At 36.2% G+C, this 26,269-nt stretch overlaps 1 protein-coding gene across 1 annotated transcript in view; it reads right to left on the reverse strand.

The window, feature by feature from the left end:
* Positions 1–26,269, reverse strand: part of HYDIN (HYDIN axonemal central pair apparatus protein) — a 347,593-nt gene that overhangs the window by 270,507 nt on the left and 50,817 nt on the right. The window contains exons 2-5 of the mRNA XM_054579213.1: positions 19,597–19,754; positions 17,418–17,543; positions 11,398–11,517; positions 8,768–8,902 (exon numbers count right to left, since the gene is read on the reverse strand). Of these exons, the coding sequence (XP_054435188.1) occupies positions 8,768–8,902; positions 11,398–11,517; positions 17,418–17,543; positions 19,597–19,731 (516 nt within the window). The 5' untranslated portion in view covers positions 19,732–19,754. The remainder of the gene's footprint in view (positions 1–8,767; positions 8,903–11,397; positions 11,518–17,417; positions 17,544–19,596; positions 19,755–26,269) is intronic.

The following is a 26,269-nucleotide window of genomic DNA, read 5'->3' on the forward strand; positions in this document are numbered from 1 at the left end:
AACTGAACACAACAGGAAATAGTTTAGAAAGCTAATTGATATATTCACAGAAATGTTTCCAAACCTTTTCAAATTTTCAAATGAGGAAGATTTGAAGTTTGGATGGAATGTAGGGGTGGGCAAAAGCAGATTTGAAGTCAACCACATCAGGATGCGATGGGGCTAACCCAAGCAGGTCACTGAAATTCAGGTTTGTTTACTGATTTTCAAAGGCTACAAAATGTGTAAATCATGAAAGCCAGCGACTTGAGCACTTACGAGATTGTACCTAAGTGCGCTGTGCCATTGCGACATTCTTTTGAGTTAATAAAGCCCATGTGTGGCATTCTTTTGAGCTAATAAAGCTATTGTAATAATCATAATCTGCATGTCTTTTTCCATATGAACAACTGTAAACCTGCTTTTACCCACTCCTGAATCTTTTTCTTAATAATCAATTCACACACTCGTAAAAGATGATGAAGAAATTCTTTAAACAGCTCCTCAAAAAATGTATTCCAAATTCTGGAGCTCTATATTTAATATGACTGTATTAGATTAAATAATATACAATCATATATTGCTATGCTGTCCTAAAATTAATTCAGATGCTATGAGTGAAGAGGCTCTGTCGGCCTGCAGGCTGAGCAATTACTTCCGTTGATGTACTCCCTTCCACTGTACTGAGATTCAGAGCCATCAGGTCACAGTTCAGAGCCAAAATATTTATTCTGAGTTCTGGATAATTACTTTGTTTCCTCTGTAACAATGCTCTCCAGATGAAAATTCCAATCCACTTTTTGTCTGTTAGCCTTCCTTCTAACATGCCTCTCCTCCTAACTTTTTAATAAACAGCAGTAGAATATGAAAATGGCAGATTTAGCTTTCTGAAAATGAAAAGAATAAATCTTTATTTTACATTTGCTCCATGATACAAGGCAAACATGGCAGTAATTCCGTCCTTTAAATTCTCAGGCGAAGGAAAATGATGTCTTCTGTAGGAACTGCCTCTCGAAGTATTGGAGAGAAGGGGACGGCCACTGTAATCAAGTCCTCACAGTCTTTCTGCCTTTTCCCTACTCCTAAACTTGATGGGGGAATGACTGACACAGGAAAACCAGATCTGATTAGAATTTAGTGACTTTAACACTTGGTGTCCCTGGAAAACGTTATAAATTTCCTACCTAGTTCAAAGTATTTATTACATATCTTCTCTGCCTGAAATTTACCCCTCAAAATGGAAGAATCAGCTAAGTCTCAATCAGTTTAAAACTGAGGCTGTCATGGGGATGCAATGTACAACATAGGACTAGAGTCAATAATATAACTACGTACAGTGACAGATAGTTACTGGTTTTATTGTAATAATCACTTTGCAAGGGATATAATTGTTGAATGATTATTTTGTACACCTTAACCTAATATAACATTGTATGTCAACTATAATTTTAATTTTTTTTTTTAACTGAGACTGATCAGGTATGCAGGCCCTGCTTCTACCACTCTGACTCTTCATGCGATTGATACGGTGTCTCAGCTCCCTAGAAGCAACTACATTTCTCCACCTGTGACCTTTGGCTTGAAAAAAGACCAGAGACTTCCAAATTTACTTTTATCCTTAGTATATACAATGATAATGTGCGTATTTCATGATTCGTGTATAAATCATCCACTCCAAATAGTTAAATTTCCTCTTTTGCTTTTTTGCTTTCTAAGTAACCTGTAAACCCACCAATCTACCTGTATCTATCCCCGTACACGCTCTCTGCACTCCTGTTCCTGTCTAAGACCAACCCCTGTCCTTGTGCACTAGAGCTCAATCCTTCTCGCCTGCTCCAGGATTTCCTGAAGCATCACTTTTCCCTCTACTGAGCATTCACGCATCAGCTTATAATGATGCTTGAATAGCCTTGTCTTAAATAACCTGCCCTTGACCTCAACATCCACCTCCAGCTCCTGCTCATTTTTCCAATTACACTTTATAGCAAAACTCCTCAAAAGTGTTATTTATGCTCAATATCACCACCTCCTCACTTTCCATTCTCTCTTAAACCCACCCCATCAGGCCTTTGTACCCATCCACAGAAACGCTTCTCACCAAGGTCCCAAGGGACTGCCAAATCGAATGGCCAATTCCACATCTTTATTTTAATCTACTTTTCATAGCTTTAGACACAATTGATCTCTCCCTCCTTTTTGAATCTCCTGGTTTGCCACCCACACCATAAGTACCCCTTCTTGGTGCCATCCTCTGTTGGCATTTCTTCCTTTTCCAGCCTCTTCGTGATCTACACTCACTCCCAACATCATCTCCACCCCTTGGTGAAAAATACCATCTTTACACTTAGGATTTTCAAATATTTGTCTCTAACCCCAACATCTCCCTTTTACCACAGATCAACGTGCCCAGCTGCTTACTTGGTATTTCCGCTTGGATGTATAAACGGAAGTTCAAATTTAATGCATAACAAACAGAGCTCCTGATTCCCTACCTTACCCCAAGCCAGCCTCACAAACCTGCTTTTCTTCCACTGTTCCCCACCTGAGTAAATGATGCCTGCCACCATTTGATCATTGCCAACCAAAATACTGAGTCAAACTAGATTCCTTTCTTTCTCACGTCCTTTATCCAGTCCATCAGCCAATCATGACAGCTCTACCATAAAAATATACATCCTTAATCCATCTGCTTTTCATCGTCTTCACTGTCACCAATAGTCCAAATCATCCTCATCTTTTGCCCTACTATCACAATAGCCTCGTGTTTCTGTTCAGTTCTGCTACATGAAACAGGGAACAGAACAAATAAGAGCAAATTAAACGAGATAGATTTCTTTCTCTCCCATAAAGAGGCCCAGAGGTAGGCGGGCCCTGTGGGTATGGCAGGTCCACAGTGTCATGAGAGACCCAAATCCCTAAATTCCTGCTCTACCATTCCAGCACACAGCGTCCATCTTCTATGTCACCACATGGGGCAGAGTAATTCTGGGGATGCCATTTATCGCAGCCCAGCTGCAGCCCAGAAGGAGAAGGCAGAAGGGCAGAGCAGAGCACCTCCTGCTGTGTCAGCTCTCACCAAGGACATGCCTTGCAAGTCCTGCTCACATCTCATTGGCCAACACTCAGACACAGCTGCAAAGGAAGCTGAGGAAATGCAATCCTTTATTTTAGGTGGTAATGAGGTCAATCAAAATTTGCGATTCTCTTACCAGGGAGGAAAGAGAGAATGGATGTCAAGGGTAGGCAACTAGTCTATGCCTCACACCCCCTTCAATCTATTCTCTGTGCAGCAATCAGAGGGACCCTAAAATGTAAGCCAGATATGTCACTCCTAATCAAAACCCAGCATGGTAAAGGAAAGGGATCATGTGTTTATCCTATCTTTTCTGTATGAACTTTACCTCAGAATCCGCATTGGATCACTACAAAAATAAAATAAATGTAACAGACATTTTGTTCCTCTTGACATGATGCAATAGGAAGTTACATAAGACTTACTGCCTAAAAAAAGTCAAATATGAACCTAACTGAGCCTCTAGATCTAACTACCAGTTTATAGGAAACAGAGGGGACCATTCTACAGAACCTGATGGGGATGCAATCAGCACCTTGTGTGGATCCAGATTTAAGCAAACCAACTAAAAAAAGTGTATGTAGATATCATTTTTATACCTCAATGGGGAGTTCTGAATACTGCCTGTATATTTGATAATATTAAGGAGCTATTATTTTAGGTGTGATAATGGTATTATGGTATGTTAACTTTAAAGGTCCTGATCTTTTAGAAACAAAGAATGAAGTGTTTCTAGATGAAATAATGTGATATATGGGAATTGCTTCCAAATCCCCTGAGGCAGGGAACAGAATTGATGAAGTAAAATTGTTCCTACACTGATAACTTGAAAATTTGGGTGATGACAGTTTACTATACTGTCTATTCTCTCTACTTTTACATATGAGTGAAAGCTTCCATAATAAAAATACTTTAATGCATACTTTAAAATGGCTTCCTATCATACATCAAGTGATTCCTGAGACTCTTAACTCTCTGCAACCTTGTCGCCTCCACTTTCCCAGCAGCTTCCTCTACTGCAGCCACACTGGCCTTCTTGCACCTCCCTGAGCCCGTTGCCAAGCATGCTTCAGTTGCAGGGCCTTTGTACTTGCTGCTCCCTCTCCCAGACAAATGTCTTCCCTCAGGTAGTTGCTCGGCTTAATTTAGTTCTCTGCTCAAAGGTTACCTCAATCAGAGAAGTCTTCCCTGGTCCTCACATTGGAAGGAAACAGGATCCTCTCTCATCACTCTTTATTCTCTGTCAGGTCAATATCTGACATTAAATTACATATTTATTTGTTTATATATAGTGGAACATAAGCTCCAGGAAGGCCAAAACTTGTTCTGTTTTCCAAAGGATCCCAGCTTATAAAACTGGGCCTGGCACAGAGTGAGAGAGTATTATCCATTTTTAATATCTTTATTTGGGTAGTAAAGTATCAAGAGTTCTTCACAAAGAGAATTCCCAACATCATCACATTAGGCTCATTATAAAATGATATTGATCAAGTCCAGAAAGCTAAAAAGTAGAGATGTGACTCAATGATGACATGAAACAAAATGGTGAGAAACACTTGTCTTAGAAAGACTCTTAGACATCTTTCCCCTGGTTGAAATGACAAGAACGTTAATGCCTGATACATCCACAGCACAAAAAGATATGAGCTCTTTTTAAAAGCTTTTGATTTTAACATTTGTAGGTCATTCTCAAGTTGAAAAAACTTCTTTGTATTTTCTTGAAACTAACTTTTACTTATTTATCTCACTTGACAAATATTTCCTGCACACATCCTATGTGCCAGGCACTATGCAAGGCACATGCCAGGGTTACAGGAGTGACCCAGACAGAACTATAGAAAGCTAATTCCAGGAAGGAAGAAAACAAAATCCATACCAATTTTTTTGCCAACAAAAATTGTTGATTGTGGAAAATTTTATGATATCTAAACTTTAATTCAAAATGGTGGTAATGTAGTTCATTATTGTTGTATACCTAGATAACATATGTTCACATTTTTCTACTATTCTTGGGCCATAATTTTTTAAATTTGATAGTAACAAATCAAGGAAACTATTTTGACAACAAATTAGATGTCTTCTTAAAACATAACTGAGCAATAAAATTGCATCACTTCTTGTTTTATTCACTGCAGCGATTTCCTTATGATAACACTGTAGTAAACAGGTGCTTCCTTAAGCCCAAGGAAGTACCCATTTTTTGCTTTCTTACAAAAGCCATATATTTTTCACTTTCTTTTTAATATTGATATTACTATCAATATAGCAGGTCAAGAAAAATGCCAGGCTACAGAATTTTAAAGTGTTATGACAATATTGACTTATATTTCTACCATACATGACATGTACACTGGGATTATTAGATTAATAACATACCCAATCATTTTTTAAAGTCTGTGCGAGAAGAAGAGATAAGGAAAGCCAAAGTAAATTTGCTGCACCTGTTATCTGGGTATTTGGCATTCTTAACAAGTTAAATCCCCAGGAAGCCAGATTAATAGATGACAGGCGAAAAAATGTGACTTGCATTATCATCTTCAACGTGCTAATATACATGGGTGCTGAAAGTCCAATTGAGAGGGGACTGGCTTATTAAACTGTGGCATGCTGCAATTTACACATCTCACCCTCCAGATGTGAGGAGGGTAAACGAGAATAGCGTGTGCACAGATCAGCAGGGGATAACGAGGGAAAATACATATGTACAGTGGCTGTCAATTTGGCCAACTGAAGAAAAAGTGACATACTGAAAAGACTGACTTTTATTTTCCCTAAAATAACTTTGACTGTTAGCCCTCTGCTGCATTCTGGAGCAGCACCAAAGACAGCACGACTAACCCTCGCTGGTCATTCTGTGCACAGCCTGGTTGGCTTTCCAACAGCAAGAGTGAATGTAGATGTCCAGAGACTGGAAAAACTACTGATGGTGAAGCCCTGCTGATGGTGCAAGAGCAAACAGGATCTTTGCAGAAGAAGGAAACCAAACCTAGAAGCAAGAGCTTCCTTCCCCAAACACACACCATCGGTCTTAGACCATCAGCAAAAGGAGAAATCACTATGTCCTTCGAAAAACAAATTCTGTAAATTAGTTATAGCTTAGAGCCCAAATCCAAAACAAAATCTTAATGTATCCAAAATTGGATAACTGAATTTTTCATAGGTAGCCACTGTTCTCACTTTATGCCTCCACATACATGCATAAACCTCTGATAACTTTTAAATACTTAGAAGAAGAAAGAGTAAAAGAACATTTAAATTTTAATTAGGTGTTTTCTAACAGATATGTAAGGTTGGTGAAATGGAATGGCAAAAAGGAATAAATAGACTAGGAATAAAATAAGCAGCCACAAAATACAGTAGTAATCCTCAATGAGAATGCTATATTTCATATTTATAAAGTAAATACAAGCATACCTAAAATACATTTAAATTATTTATTTTTTGTATAGATAAGCAGTAATCAAAATGCTCTTTTCTTTAAGTTTTTGATTAGGGAAAACTTAAAACATATACAAAGAGCCCTGGCTGGTGTGGCTCAGTGGATTGAGTGCCAGCTTGCAAACTAGAAGGTCCCCAGTTGGGGGCGTGCGAGAGGCAACCAATTGATGTATCTCTTGCACATCCATGTTTCTCCCTCCTTTCCCATCTCTCTAAAATAAATAAATAAAATCTAAAATATATATGTGTGTGTTTATATAAACACACACAAAGAAAACAGAATAATATAACAAATGTCACATATCCATCACCCAGATTCAACAATTATTAATATTCTGTAATTCTGACTTTGTCTATACCTCAATCCATTCATTTCATTTCTCTACTTTTTAGGATAAAATTTAGATATATTGGAAAGCATAAATATTAAATGTACAATCTTGACAAATGAATTCATCCACATAATCCACACGTCTACCATGATATAAAACATTCCATCTCCTCAGAAAGTTTCATGTATCCTTTTCTCAGTCAGGCTACCTGCTAGGAGAACAATACTTATCCAACAGAAGACATATTTTCTCCAGCGGAGAAAAAAAAATTGAGGAAATTCAACTCCTCAAATCCAGCAAGCTTTATGTTTCAAGCCGCACCTAGACTTATAATCAGCTTCCTACAGAAATGTCAGTGTAGGAATTTGACACCCAAACTAAACCCAGGTGCTGTTCTCTTCTCAGTTAGTATTCAGATATGGAGCCTCAAGAAAAAACAAGGACTTCAATAACATATAACAAAAAGGATTACTTCTGGAGTGATTTACTTCTTCATTTATTTCAACAGTATCCCCAACAAAATGACAGGTCCATGCACAACCCAAGAAATAAATAGTAATATTACAAAGTGGCAAAATAATAACCACAGTGTTATTATTACAATGGAATTTCTAACCACTCACTACAGGGATACATACTTGGCAGATCGCATTAAATTCTTTATCCCTGCTCTCCGGGAAAGTAGGAAGAAGAGCAATAGCAGCAGGAATACTGGTAATGACATTGACACCAGCTAATAAGTATCAGTGATGGAGAAGCAGGAATTCAAAACTAGCTCTCTCTGTCCCCATCATGATCTTTTGATTCAAACCATTATAGCACAATAGAGATCAGCACACACACTATCAACATTATATATAACCTGACATTTTGTTGTGCCCATTTAAGCCTTTAATCATGCAGGTAAAACCCTTTCCCTCCTCCCCGCAAGTCCTCACTTTGACCCATATGGAGGAAAACCCAACCCACAATTTTGTGCTCTTGGAGAAGGGCTGGAGAGGAAGCCTCCTTCCTCAGTCCCCCTTGTCTGGTCCTTCCTTCTGGGAGGAACTAGAATTTCCGCAAGGGAGGAGAGCCTGAGAATGGGCAAGATTCCCCACAGCTAAGGGGAAATGGCCTCTTTTTGAACTCAGGCTGCTTCTAGCCTGCCTGTAGACAAACGAGGTAAGCAAAGCAGGCAGGTCTACTCTCAGCTCTAGTTTCTCCACCCCTGCCTGTGCTTGGGTGGAGTTATCAGGCAGGTCAGCCCTTCACCAGGGTCCAGCTGTCCACCAGGCACTGGGGAGCAGGAGGAGACCCCTTCTTGGCCTCATGCCCTAGCCACACTCCTTGCCATTAATGAGACTGATACTGTGATCAATATTTGGATCTTGGATCTCTTTCCTATAGAAATGTAACTAACTAGGCTCCAAAACTTCCAAGAAGCCATAGTCTTTATCCTTTATCTTAGCTCATTGCATCTGGACACTTTTCCTTTTTGGTGTCCCTCACTGTATAGTCAAATATAAATGCACTGATGTGGGTGCTGGGGAAGAGGGGAGAGAAAGTCATTCAGAAGGACTATCCTTCTTTATATCCTGGCTACTTACAGCTCGCAGAAGCCCTCAGCACTCCTGGGCAATTGTTTTCTCATCTCCAGTGGTATGCAGTCCCCTCGTCTCACCCAGCCTTATCGCCTCTTTTACCACCACCAGCACCAACAATAATGACGCCAACACCACCGATACCACCACCACCACCACCGGCACCAAAACCATCAACAACACAATGACCACCACCAAACCAATTCCACTACCCCCAATACAATGAACAGAACCACTAACAACACCAACACCAACACCAGTACCAGCAGTACCAAAACCAATACCGCCACCTCCAAAAATGTTCAGAATTACAAGCTGCTAGTGAGAGCATTCAACCAGTTTCTTGCCAGCACTGCTGTCACCTTGTTCTCCTCCGGAGTGAAGAGGACTCGGAATGTGAACGGCACTCCTGGAGCGACTTTGTGGCCAATATCCTTGGGGCTGATTACTTTAAAGTAAGGTGAACTTTCCTCAACAATTTTCACCATCCTTGGTATCTGCAAGAAAAAGATACAGTAATAACACTGCACATGCAAAAACGCAGAAGAGAAAGCACAGGCTTTGTAGTTAAACATGAGTTCTCCATCTACTACTTACTAGCCCTGCGACCTTGGTCAGGCCGGAACTTTACTTTCATCAACTGTACAAGGAGATGACAGTACCTACCTTTATCTCAGTGTCTTACACCAAGTAAACACTCAGTGCATTTTAGCTTTGATTTTTACTAACATTATTATTACTCATTTTATTGTTATTGCAAGTCTTTGTTCATTTTATTATTTAAATGTGACTATCTTAAAAAAGGAACTGCTAAAAGCCCACTCACCCAGTGGAGTTAAGCTAGATTTCCCAACATCTGAGAGTTGCTCTGGGAGGAGAAATCACACCTACTGCATTCCTGCTATGAGCCATCATTGTACAGGACATACCACTTACTTCTCATAATAATACACTTGGAGCTTCATTATGATGCCCATTCTACAGATGACAAAACTGACACTTGCCCTAAGTGCTACAGCTTCACCAAGCAACAAGTCCCAGCCTGTTTCCACCTTCTCTCTCCATGAGATTGTCCTAAGAAAACCCTACTGTGAAGCAAGAACAAAGAGGGCAGTGCAATATCCCTAAGGCCAGACTCAGAACAGCTTCACAAGTTTTATTCTTTTAAAGTCTTATTCCACTGCCCTGCTTGCCTTGCCTAGAGCAGCATCTCTATCTCAGATAGCCCCTGCAATAAAAGGAATGCTAATGATACAGTGCTTGCTATTTCACAGGCACCAAGCAAATCCTTTACACTCATTATCTCATTTAATATTCCAAACAACCTATTGAAGTTGGTGCTATTATTATCCCAAAGGCTTGGAGAAGGGAAGTGACTTGCCCAAAATCTGCAGCTGGGAGACATCTAGTGCAAGGGTCCTGGAAGTAACTTACCCAGAAACAAGTCTGCCCAGCCTAGAGGAATCTGTCTGCTTGTCGCTAGCTGGACTTTCTTTGATGAGAACCCTCCTTCCATGAGGTCCAGCGCTCTAGCAGTATCTTACCAAGAGGTGTTGGGTTATCCATGAGAGCTGAGTGCCCTTTGGCAAATAAAGCTTACATACGCCTCTTATCCTTGACTTGCCCATATAAACCAACTGTAAATCCTTTCTTGTTTAGGACCAAGGGGAAATGGCTAAAACTACCGTTTGGACTAACTCTTCTCTGACTTTCAAAGCCTAATAAAACTTGAACAAAAGTTTAAAAAGCAATATAAAAAGGGAAAGAAAGAACTGGAAGTGAAAAACTAAATTAGTTGGCAGCCACACATGAAAAGAGAGAATCCTAATGTCTATGTAGTGTATCTCCTCTTGAGGTCTAGGAACACAACCCTGAATACCAGGGTTTTGTTTTTTTTCTTCTCTATGCCTACCTTTTAGCTTCTATCCCATGAGCTTCTCTTGTTAACACTCTTGCAGCAAAATAACTAAATATACCATTTTCTCCAGGGTCTGCTCTTGTTGTCACTGAATCACCCCACTGATCTCTGAAAGGCATCACTGATTCATTTAATGAGCTACTGTTCCAAATGTGTCTGCAAGTCTTCTCATTTGCCTTGGGTTCTTGCATAGTCTTTAGTGATTTTCCTTTTTTTCTTACAGTGAGAATTTGTCTCCACATTCTTAGACTCTGTAAGTATTCCTACTTGTCTTTACAGCTGAATTTTAGCATATCTCAGATGTCTTCCTCCTTATCTGATTAGTTTTCACACTTAACTGTGCTCTATTCTGACCTCCAGCCTTATTCTTTCTTTTATTATCATTAGATGCCAAGGAAATCTTTAGGCACTTAATACCTTTTCTTAAAATAAACCCTAATTTATCTCTGAAGAAAATGGCATAGGATGAAAAATAAATCCTCAGTTGCAACCACAAAAAGACAAGGTATAAATAGTGGAAGAAGTTGCCCAAAACTATCTGTAGGTCAAAATCTGAAGGCTTCTGAAGTAGAAAGAATAAAATAAAAAAGAGGGAAAGGGATGCCCATTTTTTTTAATTAAAAGAAAATTCAATTTGTAGAATATAAATGCATTGGCTAAACAGCTGCAATTCATGAGTGGAGTTTATACCTTCAATTAGGGATAGGAGGTTCTAATACAAAGTATGTAAGTATGAATAGTAATCGTCCTGTCTTAAATGAAAGCCTAGCCCATTAGTCACACTAAGAACTTCATGACATTGAAGTTCTAGACAATCTTTTATTCAACAAAACGTTAGTGCACATGTTGGGGATTTACTGTTTGTTGGGCACTGCCCTGAGACTGAACACAGGGCAACAAACAAACCAACATAGTCTTGTCTTCCTTAAGCTTAGAGTCATAGGGCATGTTTTCATGTATTTTCCTAAGTCTATTAAATTAAAGAACTTATCTAAGATCCTACATGATCCCATTTTATTTAACTCCTTCTTGTATACCCATGAAAGGTACAGCCATCGCAACAAACATACTCACTTTGTCATTGTTCCTCAATACCAGTGGAACTTCATAGACTTCACAGGGAGTATAGTTTTGAAATACAATTTCTGATGGAAAGGGCTGGAATAATGCCTGATCCAGGTCAATTCCTGAAAACTTCAGGTGAAAAAGTAAATTAATTACAGTCACAGAGCAGCAAAAATAACTGGGAAAGATAGGAAAACACTATATAAATCTGTGGATATTAATACTAAACATAGGAAACACTCAAAAAGGGGTAATTACTATAAACAATAATTGTTATAATTGGTAAGATTGTCATCAACTTCTTAAATACAAAAAAAGTAGAAGTCTTAGTCCTCAGTTTAAAAAAATAGAGGCTAGCTTTCAGCTTTCAGCTTGGAGGCGGCTCAGGTGCAACTTTCTTGTCATCCTGAATCCAGGTTCATCTGACACCAGCCACCTCCACCATGCCGCTGAACTTGACCCCAATGAGCTCAAAGTCATACACTTGAGGTGCACCTGTGGGGAAGTCAGTGCCACATCTGCCCTGGCTGGCCCTCAAAATCAGCCACCTGAGCCTGTCTCCAAAAAAGGTAGGAGATGACATCACCAAAGCAACAAGTGGCTGGAAGGATCTGAGTAGTACAGTAAAACTGGCCATTCAGAACAGACAGGCCTGAAGTGAGGTAGTACCTCCTACCTCTGCCCTGATCATAAAAGCTCTTAAAGAATTACCCCAAGACAGAAAGAAGCAAGAAAAATATTAAGCACAGTGGAAATAACACTTTTGAAGAGATTGTCAACATTGCTTGACAGATGCAGCTCCAATCTTTAGCTAGAGAACTCTCAGGAACGATTAGGAACCATTAAAAAGATCCTGGGAACCATTAAAACTGCCCAGTCTGTGGGCTGCCATGTTGGTGGCCCCACTCTGATGGCATTGTAGGTGCCATCAACAGTGGTACAGTGGAATGCCCAGCTAGTTAATAACTACAAAGGGAAAGATTTCAATTAAAGACAGCCAACCAATAAATAAATAGATACGGCTAATTAGAACATTAATCCAAAACTTCCACTTCTGGTAATGGTGAATAAGGCAATCTGAACCAATTCCCCTATGAGAATAACAAGAAAAGTTGTATCAACAAATAACTGCTTGGAAGTACTAAAGAGCTAAAAAGATAGTATGATCTAAAATTGAAAACCTGAGTTACCTCAAGCTATTAGCTTGTATACTAGCCAAAATTTAGAATATCCCATGGTGCCTTGTGAGTTCATGGCTATCCCCTAGGGCACCTTGGCACACAGTTTGGATCTAAAGATATTAGTATCCACCTCAGTAATTTAGAAAAACAATAGCAAACATTTTTTTAAAAACAAATAAAAACCCAAACAAATAAAAAAATGAAATAACAAAAACAGTACCAGAAATTAATGAAATAGAAAGTAACTGTACGATAGAAAGAACAAAGCAAAAAGTTGAGTCTAAAAGGACTAATAAAATTGACAAAATAAAAAGACTAATAAAATTGATAAATACCTAGTGAATCTAATCAAGAAAATAAGACAGAAGGTACAAAGATCCCATTAAATAATGAAAATAGGGACATTACTACAGAAGCTAAACTAAAGAAAAAGAAAACAAATGGGTATTATATAAATAAATGTGAAAAGTTAGATAAGTATAAATTCTTAGAAAAATACAATTTATCAAAACTAGCACAAGAAATTGAAAATTGGAATAGTTCTATAACTATGAGAGAAATTGAATTTGTAAGTAAAAACCTTTCATAGATAAAATTCTGGCCTGAATAACTTTACAAGCAAATTCTAGCAAACGTTTAAAGAAGGTACAACTGAAATATTATAGAAACTCTACCAAAGAAAAGAACAACAAAAATTAAATATCTCCCAACTCAATTAATGATGTTAACATAACTCTCATATACCTAAGAAAGACAGTAGGAGAAAGGAAAATTATAGGTCAACATTACTCATAAATGATAGATTCAAAAAAAGAAACAAAACATTAGCAACTAAAGTCCACAATATCTAAAAAGGATAATATTAAGACTAAGTTGGGTTTATTTCAGAAATTCAACATTTCAAATTTAACATTTAAAATTGATTAAGAAGAAACAAAATTGTCATTTTCCTCAGGAAAAAAAGTGCTTATTTAGAAAATTCAAAATAACCAAACAGATAAACTATTAGAATTAATAAGTGATTTATCAAGGTCTACATACAAAAAACAATTATACTTGTATGTACTAGCTATGAACATTTGAGAAATAAAATTTATAAACAATACCATTTAAAATAACATCCCAAACCTTAAAATGCATAGGAATGAGTCTGATAAAAGATGTGCAAGACCTTTATCAAAAAAACAACCCTATAAAATATTACTAAAAAGAATTATAAAAGACCTATATAAAATACAGGAATGTAGCATGTTCATGAATTGAAAGAGTCAATATTTTAATAATGTCAAGTACTCCCTAAATTGATATAAAAATTCATGGAATACAATAAAAATTATCCCAGCAAAAATTTTTTGGAAATTAAAAAGGTGATTATAAGATTTATATGGAAAAGCAAAGGACCAAGAATAGACAAGATCTACTTGAAGAACAAAATAGAAGAACTTGCTCTATCAGGTAGCAAGACTTACTATAATTATATTATTACCTTATATATCATATACTGTCACTTATCTAGTAATTAAAATAGTTAGACATTAGCACAAGATTTATTGTAAATACAAATATAACAGATTAGAAAACCCAGAAAGAGCATCCTTAAATATATGGATACTTGATTTATGACCAAGGTAACACTAGAAAGCACTGGGAAAGGGATATGTTTTCTTCAACAAATGGGATATGTTTTCTTCAACAAATGGTATTCGGTTAACTGGATATTCCATATGAAAAATATTAACTTAACCCCTATGACACATCATTACAAGTATATCAAAGCTCTCAAAGCAAAAGGTAAAAAATAAAGTTTTCAGAAGAAAACTGAAAAGAATATCTTCATGATGTTGAAGAATGAAAATTTTTAATTGGACATAGAAAATACAAAACAAATTGAAATATTAGGAAATTAAGTCATATTGACTTTTTAAAATATATGTTCATCAAAAGATAACCATTAGGGAATAAAAAAGAAAGTCAAAGCATGGGAGATTAGTTACAATACAATTGATAAAGGACCAGTCTCCAGAATCTATGAAAATCTTTTACAAAATCAGTAAGAAATGGACAAAAACATAAACATACAATTTATAAAAAATGATATCCAAATGGCTAATAAAACATGAAAACATGTTCTGCCTCATTAGCAATCAAGAAATTATAAATTAAACCACAGGGTGACAGCACTATACACCCAATAAAGTGTTGTTAAAGAGCCTGACAATGGTACCTATTAGCATGGATGTAAGTGCAACTGGAATTCACACACACAGCTAATGGGAGTGTAAATTGATACAAATACTTTAGAAAAGTGTAATTATCTACGAAAGTAAAACATATGCATAGCCTATAACCTAAATATTCTAGTTTTATGTATATGTCCAATAGAAATGTGTACATACTCACTATAAGATATGTACAAGAGTGTTATAACAGCATCATCTATAATAGTAAAAATGTTGGAAAAAAACAAATGTTCATCAACAGTAAAATGGATTTAAAAATGTAGTATAGTCATACAATGAACTACTACACAGCAACAAAAATGAATAAACTACTGCAAAACACAACATAAATAAATCTTTAAAAATAAAAACAAAAAAGACCATAATATTGAATGAAGTTAGCCAGAAATTAACTAGATATATGAGATGATTGTATGATCCATAGTTCAAGGGATAGGCTATAGCAAGAGATATAATTATGAAAGTAATAATTTAAAAAGTAAAATTTAAAGCCTTGTTCCTAGAATGGGTCACCTAAGGAATGGATTCAGAAGAGAAAGAAGAGGTTCAAGGACCAAGTACTGAGGAGCTACAACATTTGGTGATCAGGAAAAGAAGAACAATCCAATCAATAAAATAAGAAAAAAGCGATCACTGAAGTAGGGAAAAAACCAAGATAGTGTGATATGTGAAATACAAGTGAATAAAAAGGTACAAAAAAAAAAGAGACACTGTGTCAAATGCTATGAGACAACCCAGCTGTACTTAGCTTGTCAAGCTTAAGAATGAGTTTTAAGAGAAATATACATATATAAAACTCAAAGTAAGGGACTCAGATGATAGCCTGGTGTGTGTGATTACAATGAAATGAAAATGAACAGAAAGTTAAAAATGGATTAAAGGAGATAAAAGAGGTTTTGAAGGGCAGACAAAGAAGGTCCAACTTGTAACTGATATTCTTAAAGAACAAAAAATGGCATACAAGAAAACTGTCTAGATATGAAATAAAGGTTCATCCTAATAAAATTATTGGACGTTAAATAAGAATAAACAACCTTTGGGCATACAAACTAAAAGATAAAAGTATCTATCCTTTATCTTGGGGAAAATCAAGTTCGCTTCACACTTTGACATACCATTATTTAAAGCCAGAAGGTAGTGAGGAAAATGCCTACAAGCTCTTATGGGAAAAATATGTAGCCCAAGAATTTTATACCTAACAAAACTGAAGTTCAGTATAAAGGTAATGTATTATCAAACATAGAAAACCATTGAATTAGTTTCCATAAGCTCTTCTCAACAAACTTAGAAGAAAGAAAGAAAGAAAGAAAGAAAGAAAGAAAGAAAGAAAGAAAGAAAGAAAGAAAGAAAGAAAGAAAGAAAGAAAGAAAGAAAGAAAGAAAGAAAGAAAGAAAGAAAGAAAGAAAGAAAGAAAGAAAGAAAGAAAGAAACAGAGAGAGAGAGAGGGAGGGAGGGAGGAAGGGAGGAGGGGGGGAGAGAGAGAGAGAGAGAGAGAGAGGGAGGGAGGGGGAGGGGGGAGGAAGGAAGAAGTAGAGGATGAATCTCACCCAACTAAGGGACAAATGAAACTCCTAAAAATAAAGTAAAAATAACCAACTGAGTGGAGAGAATATGAGCTGTAGTAAAGTATACTTATTTCCTCATCCTTCATAACAGGAGTCAAAGTACATTAAAATACAAGCATTATACATAGAACAATATACATAGTCTGGTGTTAGTTATGCTATGGGAAAGGAGCAAATAGCCCTTAATTGGGATGAATTAGCTTTGGGGAAAAGCCAAGTTCCCTGCTCTCAAAATCAGGGAATGTTTATGGAAAAGATAATTAATAATGAAACTAGTAGGGCTCAGAGGAAGACAAAATTTTTATGCAGATCCTTGACAAGGGAGGCAATGGTATTGTAGTAAGAGCAAAAGAGCCCCAGGGACTCACTCATCATATGGGAAATAACTCTGAAAAATTCTTGGGAATTGCTGAGGAACCCTTTGAGAGGAGGTTAATCTCCAGCAGTTCAACTGGTGGAGGTTCATACCATAATTTCTACATAAAAATTTAAGGAGTTAAAAAGTGGGAAATAAAGACTTTATTTTCTAATCATATGCTCTTAAAGCCTAGAACATGTGGTTTACATTAGAATACAGAAACATGTTAAAATAACTATTTTTTAGAGACTAAAAAAGAAAACACTTGTTATTGGAAGTGAGCCAGAATACACAAGTGCCTACTTTAATAAGCAATTCCACCTTCTTCCTTTTTAGTGATGACAGCTCAGGTCAGAAGGGATTTCTTGTGCTAAGATGATGACTTAATTAGGCTTGGCTAATATAATTCTTGGAACTACCTTTAATCTGTAAACAACAGTGCCTAGAAGTGGCTAAGAAAGAAATGTGAGTAGTCAAAAGTTATTTTTACTAATTAATTTTAATTCTCTCCATATCAAATCACAGATATCAAGGTCAATAGAGGGAGAAAAAAGAATGTATTAAACAATCAAATAAAAGATTAGTTAGCTCAGACACAATAACTGTTACTTAGTGACGCTTGATCGAGAATGTTCACATTATGCCAGGGCCTACATTATATGCTAGTGTAACAGAAAGCATCTACCTTTTGATGTGTTGTTTCCCCCATATCTAAGAGTTCGATGATCTGTGGTCGGCACATCAACCGTGTATTAGCCAGTCTCTGTTCTGTGGTCAGGGACATTTCTTTCAGGAACTCCGAGGGTGTTAGCTAGAATTTAAAACAACAGGAGCCAAAGATTCACAAATGACTACACTGAAAGGGTGTCTTCATAAGTTTTAGTAATGAATAATTTGTGTTTGCAGCTTTCAGGATAATTCTGGAATGCCACTAAGTTCCCTTATAAAATATTTAAAATAACTAAATAATACAAGAGAAGTACTCATGCGCTTTTGAGCTCTTTGCACAGTAATTTGAAATGACATGTGGTTGCTGTTTCCGTCTGATCTTGAAGGAATCACACAAAGGAACCTGGGGGGCAGAGAGAGTCGTTAAATTGCACAGGAACATGTCCAAAGAGCTTAACATTTATGCTCGGAAGAGGCATCTGAGCATAAAATACTAAGTTCCTAAAATCACTTTCAGGCTTAAAAGCTAAGGAATTTGAAATACATCTATTTCTTATCTGAAGTTACAACATGAAAGCAAAGCTGTTGGGTGTTTAACTATCAGGTTATATCAGGTTAAAGAGTAGCCTTATAAAATGTACAGGATCTGAGAAGTGTGATTACACAGCTTAGGAATAAGTTTGAACTTTTTAGAAATCACAAGAGTTCATTTAAACCTCGTTTTTAAAGAGATCTAAGCCAATAATCATATCTAGCAGCCAGACATATTCACATACCCAAATAAAAACTCAAAATGTTTTTAACACTTCCTAAGGTTTCGAGGGAAAAAATGTAACCTATCATTTATCATTTAAATAACCTAACAAGAGCTTAGTTACTCAGGACCAATTGCTATTATTTAGTTTGTTGTACTGGAATGTTCACATTATTTCCAGGATGCTCTTTCTTTCTAGGAAAGGGTTTTTTTAAATTAAACTTGTAAATTTGAGATAATTTTAGATTTTCATGCAGTTAATTGTTAAGAAATAATATCAAAAGAACCAGGAACCATTTGCCCAGTTTCCCCAAGAATAGTGTCTTGCAAAACTATATAGCACAGTATCACTACCAAGATATTGACAATGATACATTCAAGATGCAGAACATTTCCATCATCAAGGGCCTACTTTAGAGGCAAGGAGATTATGATCACTGGCAGCAATATAAGGCTTCAGTAGGTGCCAAGACTTTGGAAAACAATCAGAGGAATATAATTTAGCTCATTCGTTTTGCACTGGGTTAAAATCAATGCTTTTCAAATTCCCTACAAAATTATTTTTTGTGATTGAATCAATTTAAATGAAGGCACATTTCTAATATAACTTCCAACTTGGTTTTTTAAGTTTTTTAAAAAATTGGAACCCAGATTAGAATACCAAAATGTTAATGAGATATCAGCTCCATTGTGATTTAAATAAAAATAACAAAATATTACAGTCAAAAAAGTCAGGAGTTACCTTAAATATGAAATAATAACCACCACAAAAGAGAATAATAATAGATTTTATTTTTCTAATTGAAATGTAACTTGAGACTAGTTTTTAAAATGCAGTGAATACTATATCTAATACTATAAAGTGTTGATATTTTCCATATCATGTAATTTATAATTCAATTCTCACCAAATTATTATAATTCATTAACAATATTTTTAATGTTGTATGTCAACTATGATTTAAAAATTAAAATATATATTTTATTTTAAAGAAAAGTTACATATTTTCCTACAATATAGTCATTATTTTAATATTTTTATATTCCACAAATATACAAACAAAAATAACTCTTGCCAATCAATAGATTGTTTAGATACAATAACATTATGATACTTGATTGTTTTTGAAGCACACAAATGACAGTTTCATAGAATTCAACTAAGTATTTAGAAAACCTAGTAATTTGATTGCATAGTCCTACTTCAGTTAACTTAAGCAATTCAAGCCTCTTTCACAATATACGTAATTTCAAAACCTTCTGAGGCTTTAAGAGGTATCCATGCTCTGTAACAAGCCAGAATGTTACCTAACTTTATATTGTCAGGCAGTAATTCTCTGATATTCTGCTAATACCAATTAGCAGGTATCATTCTCCTGAGGAGACTGCATTAAGTATGTTACCTTACTAAGTATTAAGTATGAAATTCTCTGATACATTACCATTTGGTTTACTTCTTCTTCTGTAACCACCTTAGGACTCAGGGGTGGCAAAACCTTGCTTTGGAATCCTTTAAGCATTCTGACTAACCCCATTTGAACAGCCCCCATGGACTCTTCAAGTCGCCTGCTTGTCATTTTTAGTGATTTCCTTTGCTTGCCTAAGAGTGAAAAAAAGTTTTAGAACAAATACAATTAATTCCTGCATACAGGTCACAAATTTTTTTATTTTTATACTTTTTTAAATATAGGAAGGTTTAAAAATACTGATCTTCAAAAGGATATCAAATGCTTGGAACAAATGCCTTAACCAAAGGAGTCTACCATGTAACTCGTCTAGATTTAGCCTTATCCCAAAGTTTATAATCCTTTTTAGGCAAACCAAGTGATTCTGGACAAAGCTCACAGAAGACATGGAAATATAGGCAGTTCTTATATTTTGCCACTTTTATCTTCCCCAGATAAGTAAACACTGCTCAATAAATATACTTCATAATTTGCTATTTTATCTGCTGGACAATTGTCTCTCATGATAACCTTCAAACATAAAAAACATAAGGCTTTATGTCTTCATAGCTGGGCACAGATGAAAAGAAGGCAGCATGAGATAAGATGGGAAATAGGAAGTTTCTGGGAAAGTTGTGGAGCTTGGTCATAAACAAAGCATTAAACAGCCACCCAGATATCTCCAAATCAAAGAAATATAACATCTCCTTTGCATATCCTTCTTTATACTTCTAGCAACTTTGAGGGGCCCTTTTATTACTAAGTAGGGATTTCTGCTTTCAGTAATAGCAGGTTAGGTTATTCAACCCTTTACCAAAACAAAACTAAGAAATTTTAAAAACTCTAACTAAAAATGCTGAATACAATGTCAAATTTTAAAAACCTAAAGTCATTAAAAAGTTCACAAGACAGTAAGGCATTACTAGACCAAAATGGATGGGAAAGAGGCGCATAAAGGAAAACAGATTTGAATGAAAATGTACACGGAAATAAAGTAGTAAAATACCCAAAAAAATTAATATAAATTTTTTTCAAAGGAAAAAATATTAGAGTACAAATGATTGAAATAGAAGACAGTCAAAGAAGGTGCAACATGCTATTACTGGAGCCCATAAAGATGAAAATTAAGTACCAGAAGGAACTAAGATTCAAAACTAAAATCCAAGAAAATTTTTTAGAAATAAAAGCATACAACCAAAAGAGATCCGTGGGTATCCAACAAAACTGACCCAGAATGATCAACTCTGAGTCAGAGCAAAACTATTAGACTTCAAAGGATTTTTAAAACTTCTCATAACCTACAGGCAAAAAAGTAAAATAACTTACAAGGCATGAGAATGAGATGTCATTGGGCTTTGAAAAAGCTACTTGTCAAATGGAAAAACAGAGAAGCAACATTTTCCAAAAACTTTAACAAGTGTGTGCCAAGAGTTTTATATGCAGCAAAGTTCTCCTTCAATTATCAAGGTTACAGAAAAGGGAGTTTGAACATGCAAAAACTCAGAAGCTGTTGTAAAGATGTTCCTTTCCTGAGGAGTCTACTAGAGCGTAGGCTTCACTCAACCAAAAGGTGACTGGAAACCCAGCAAAAGGCCTGACAATGAATATTTCATGTAGTTAATTATAAAGCTAAGATTAAAATGAAGTTGAGGATACAAGGAAAAGAATAGAATTTAAATATTATATTTTATGACAAAATAGAAAGAATGCAATTATAAAATGAAAGGAAAAAAAGAGAAAAAAATCCAAAAGTAGAATAAGCTCATTAAGAATTGTATAAGAACTAAGTAGGAGTCAAAACCTTTAACTAGAGAGAATAAAGGAGGGTTTATGAACTTATGATAGAACTTATGATGACAGACCATGACACTTGCTTGCAAGCACTCATGCATTTGTGTCATCTGCCTCCCTTTAGTGTGGCTGTACTTAGGTATTCTAACAAATACAATAAAACACAAGTGATGGATGCCACTTCTGAGATTAGTTATACAGAGGCTTGGTTCCATCTCTTGCACTGTCTGGGTCTCTCAGATCATCAGCTGCCACATTGTGAGGACACTCAGGAAGACTACAGAGAGGCCTATGTGGTGAGGAACCAAAGTCTGTCAGCAATGACATGAGTAAGCTTGGAAGTGGATCTTCTGCGGCCTGTCAACAACGATGTAAATGAGCTCGAAGGCAGACTTGCCAGCCCCAGTTGAGACTTGAGATCAATGTGTCCTAGACAACAGCTCAACTGGAAATACGTGAGAGACGCTGAGTAGGAAGCATGCAGCTAAGCCACACCTAGATTCCTGACCCATAGGAACTGTGAGAAAACAAACAACCATTGTTTCAAGCTATTAATATTTGGGTAATTTGTTATACAGCAATAGATACCTAATGTAGGCATTAGAAAGGGCATATACAAAGAAAACTATTGAACATAAAGATAAACCTTCCTAAATGCCAAAAGAAATTTTAGAAAAAAGCACAAAAGACATATAAACAAGACAGATAATACACAAAATTATTACAATATAAAATAATATAGGAAGTGATAGCACCAAGAGGATGGAAGAGATGGTTGACAATTTCTACCTCCCTCACAAAAAGACTAACTAGAAACTATCCATAAACAGGACACCTTTGTGAAAATACCAGAACATGGAGTGAGGCTGAAGCACCCACTTGGGTCACAGAGACATGGAAAAACCTCAAAAACATTATGTTAAATAATATAAGCCAGTCTCAAAAGACCACATATTGAGGAGTCCATTCACCTGAAGTATTCAGAACAGAGAGAGAGTAAATTAGTTTCTTAGCACTGGGAGGAATGAAGGAATAGAGGGGCTAATAATAAAAGGTATGGGATTTCTTTTTGAGGTGATGAAAATATTCTAAAATTGACTGTGGTGATGGTCACACATATTTGTGAATATATTATAAAAACTGTTGAATTGTATGTAAAATGTAAATGGGTGAATTGTATGGTATGTGAATTATATCTCAATAAAATTGTTAAAAATCAATTTTAAAACACTTAATCAATTCTTCAAAATTAAAACTGAAACAAACAAACCTTGCTATATATCAAGTTGGAATCACAACCACAAAAGAAAACAAGTATTCTGACTGACCTTAAAACAATGTATTTTGACTGTATATCTTCAACAGGTAGTACTCTTATTGTGGGTCATAACATTAGCAATAACATTTTTAAAACAAGTAGTTACATCAATATTGTTAGGAGGAAAGTATTTCAGCATTTAATAGAGTATAAAACCAAATAAATTCTTAAATTAAGAAAATCTATCATTTTAAATTTAAATTGAAAATATGTGTGAGCTCACGCTTATTTTCTTTTAAATGACCTATGCACTGAAAGAGCTCACAAGCAATAAAAGACCAGTAAGCAATGACAGTCCAGGGACATATTGTGGTGTCTAAATACCATCTCCCACTGCAAGGAACAACAGCTCCTTAAAGAAATTGGTAATTCAAGGTCCGGGGCACAAAATGTGTAAGATGAACTTGGAACATTCTATTATACTATAGAACAAGGATCTTAGTAAAGGCTTCTGGGCTTGATTCTAAAGGACCCAGAGCAACTTGAAAAAGTTCCCATTAACCAAAGATGAAACAATGAATTATTCTCTAAAAATCTGAGTTCAAATGATACAAAGAAAATCATTAGTCACCTCCTGGATGTTGCTAGGGTACTAAACTAGTTATTCTGGAAATAATAAAAGAGAAGAATCAACCATTTATCCTGCACTTTTTTGTACAAATTGTATTGCAAGTTAACCAAATAGTTGATGAATCAAAATTATTCTTCATAGAAGAATTCCAGGTAATAAATGCCAAAGGAATGACAGGAAAATAATCACCATTTTGAGCCCCTAATGAAACAAAGGATCACAAGTGCTAAAGCCACAAGAAAAAGATGTTGCTGAAGAATTTAATAATGGCTCAATCAGGCTGACGACACCTGAGCCTTCTAAATCAATCTTAACACTAAGACTGAAAACCAGACATATTATGTGCAGCCTAACATGGTGCACCACACAGCACCACCTATTTAAAACTATTAACAGAAATCTACACCTAAGTCTAATTAAGCCTCTAGACCCACCAGCCAGGTTGCAAGAGATAAAGGAATGAAGGTACATATTCTGTAAGAATATAAGTAAGGCAAATCCAACAAGTGGGAAAAATTATTGGAAAATGACCTAGTTTTTTCAAATAATAAATAGCATGAGAGGAAGAAAGGCAGGGAACAGTTAGGAATTAAAAGTTTTATAGCAAGGGTGGACCTTGTTTGGATCATGATTCAAATGAATGAATAGGTGATATAAAATAATTACTGGGGTTTTTTTGTAGAATAATGATATTGTGGGTATAATTTTTTTAAAAGTTCTTATCTGTCAGGGATACTTAGCATTTTTAGGTAAACAGAAATTATGTCTGAGATTTATTTTAAAATACTCCAGGAATAAGTATGTGTCAGGGGTAGTGAGTATGGGTATATGGGTGTGTGGGTGTGTGGGTGTGTGGATGTGTTTGTGCATTTGGAATAGATGAAACAAAAATGGGAGAATGTTGGTAACTATTGAAGCTGGATTACACAATTTTCTCCACTTTTGTGCATGCTTTTAAATTTTCATAATTAAAAATATTAATACACTAAATCAATTTTTAAAACAGGCAAGGGACATCACTACTGATAGAGTAGACGTACTTTCCCCTATTCCTTCTGCCAAATATAGCTAAAAACTCTGAACGTCATATATAAAATAAACATTTTATATTAATGTATATTATATACACAATAAACAAAAGAAGAGTGAAAAGTGGACAAAAGATTGCAGACCAGCTAGAAATCTCAGAATCCAAGGGGCCGTAAGTTTTCTTTTGCTTCATCTACCACAGGTGGTTGCTAGAGAAGTCGACAATCTGGAAACGCCAACAGGAACAGACAAAAAGGAACCCCAAGAAAGGCATGCTCTCTCTAGCCAAAGAACCAGGAAAGTGGCAGCCCAGGAAGACAGAAAATTTTTAGACAAAACCACTCTATTCTAGCCACGCGCCCAAGGAAAAAGTGAAGCCCCACCAACAAAGACAAACTGGTGACCTATTCTTCCACTCTCGCCAGGTTTTAACAAGGTGCTCCCACCCTTCTGGCAACATGGTGTCAGAGAGGACAGGTGAAAAGTGGAAGATTTCATCCCTGCTACAGGACCCTCCCCACATACCCCCAGGGTGTCAGTGGAGACCATGCGGGGAACCCCCAGATGCTGCAAGGACCCACAGAAGCCGTAAACTGTCATGACCACCATAACCATACCCCACCCCCCATCTCTATCCATCTCCCTTTGTTTTTTCTTCATCCTAAATGTCTCAAAGACTTATTTCCTTTATTTTTTTTCTGCCTTCTTCTTCTATTCCCAGGCCCCTTTTTTCCCAAAAAGTCAAACAAAAAATTGACATATTTGCTCCCAGTTTAAATCTCAGGACAAGTTAAAATATTTTCCACACAGTGAGCAACATGTAAGATGAAAAAAAACTCAAAGAATTTTAATGCCAAACACTGTATTTCATATTCATACAGGTACTGCAGTAGCCTAGATGTCTTTAACATATTTAAACAAATATATAGTTTGATTGATAAAAATGTTTTACCATAATTAACAAAAAAAATTCCCCCTCAGAAGGTACTGTCAACAGTAATAAACCAAAACCCTGAGAAAATATCTAGTTTCCATTAAGACCGAAGGTGTTGGAGTTGTCAGACCTGGGGTTTAATTCTTCCCAAGCTTCAGTGTCCTCATCTATATAATGGAGGTAAGAGTAACAAACTGCCCCAAAACTTAGTAGCTAAAAACAATGTAAAAATTCTCATTTCTTACAGTTTCTGTGATTCAAGAATTTGAAAGAATCTGGGCTATGTGATTTGGCTTGGGGTCTCTAATGAGGTTGCAGTCAAAGATAACAGCAAGGACTATAGCCATCTGAAAGCCTGACTAGGGCAGGAAAATCCACTTCCAATAAGGCTCACTCAGCTAGCAAGCTGGTCCAGGTTGTTGGTACAAGGCCCCAGTTCCTCTTCTCCTGGGCTCTGGGAGTATCCTTGAGTGGAATAATGATTAGCTACACCTCCAGGGCAAAAAGTCCAAGAAACCAGGAGAGAAACTACACTGTCCTTTGTAACAGAGAAGTCACACACCGCCATTGATGCAACACCCACTGGTCACATAGATCAGCCCTGTTAAGGGTGGGAGAGGCCACATAAGGACGGACTACCAGAAGGGAGGATCATTGGGAGCCATCTTGAAAGCCAGCTACCACATTCACCACATTTATTTATTATGAGGACTAAATGAGATACTTCAGAGTATCTGTTCTTAGATTATTACTAGCAGAAAATTTGATTTAAAAAATTGAAAAGACAGAAATTCCATTCAATTAGAGCTTGCTTTCTAGAAGTAAGAGTGTATGAAACTGTTCATTTGTCTTCAAATTACAGTCAGTGAAGGCAAGGGCAATTATACTCTGGGGTGTTGATAAATATTGCTTTACCCTAGAACACCACTTTAGCCGGAAAATATCACAGAAAAAAATAGGGAAAATGCTCAAGTAGTTGCAACATGACTTTTGTTGTCAGTGAGGGGGTTCTCCAGGCACTCAGCGT

The sequence above is a fragment of the Pteronotus mesoamericanus genome, unplaced genomic scaffold (assembly GCF_021234165.1).
Source record: "Pteronotus mesoamericanus isolate MK-2021 breed Mesoamerican mustached bat unplaced genomic scaffold, CSHL_Meso_final contig_52, whole genome shotgun sequence".
NCBI classification, from domain to species: domain Eukaryota; kingdom Metazoa; phylum Chordata; class Mammalia; order Chiroptera; family Mormoopidae; genus Pteronotus; species Pteronotus mesoamericanus.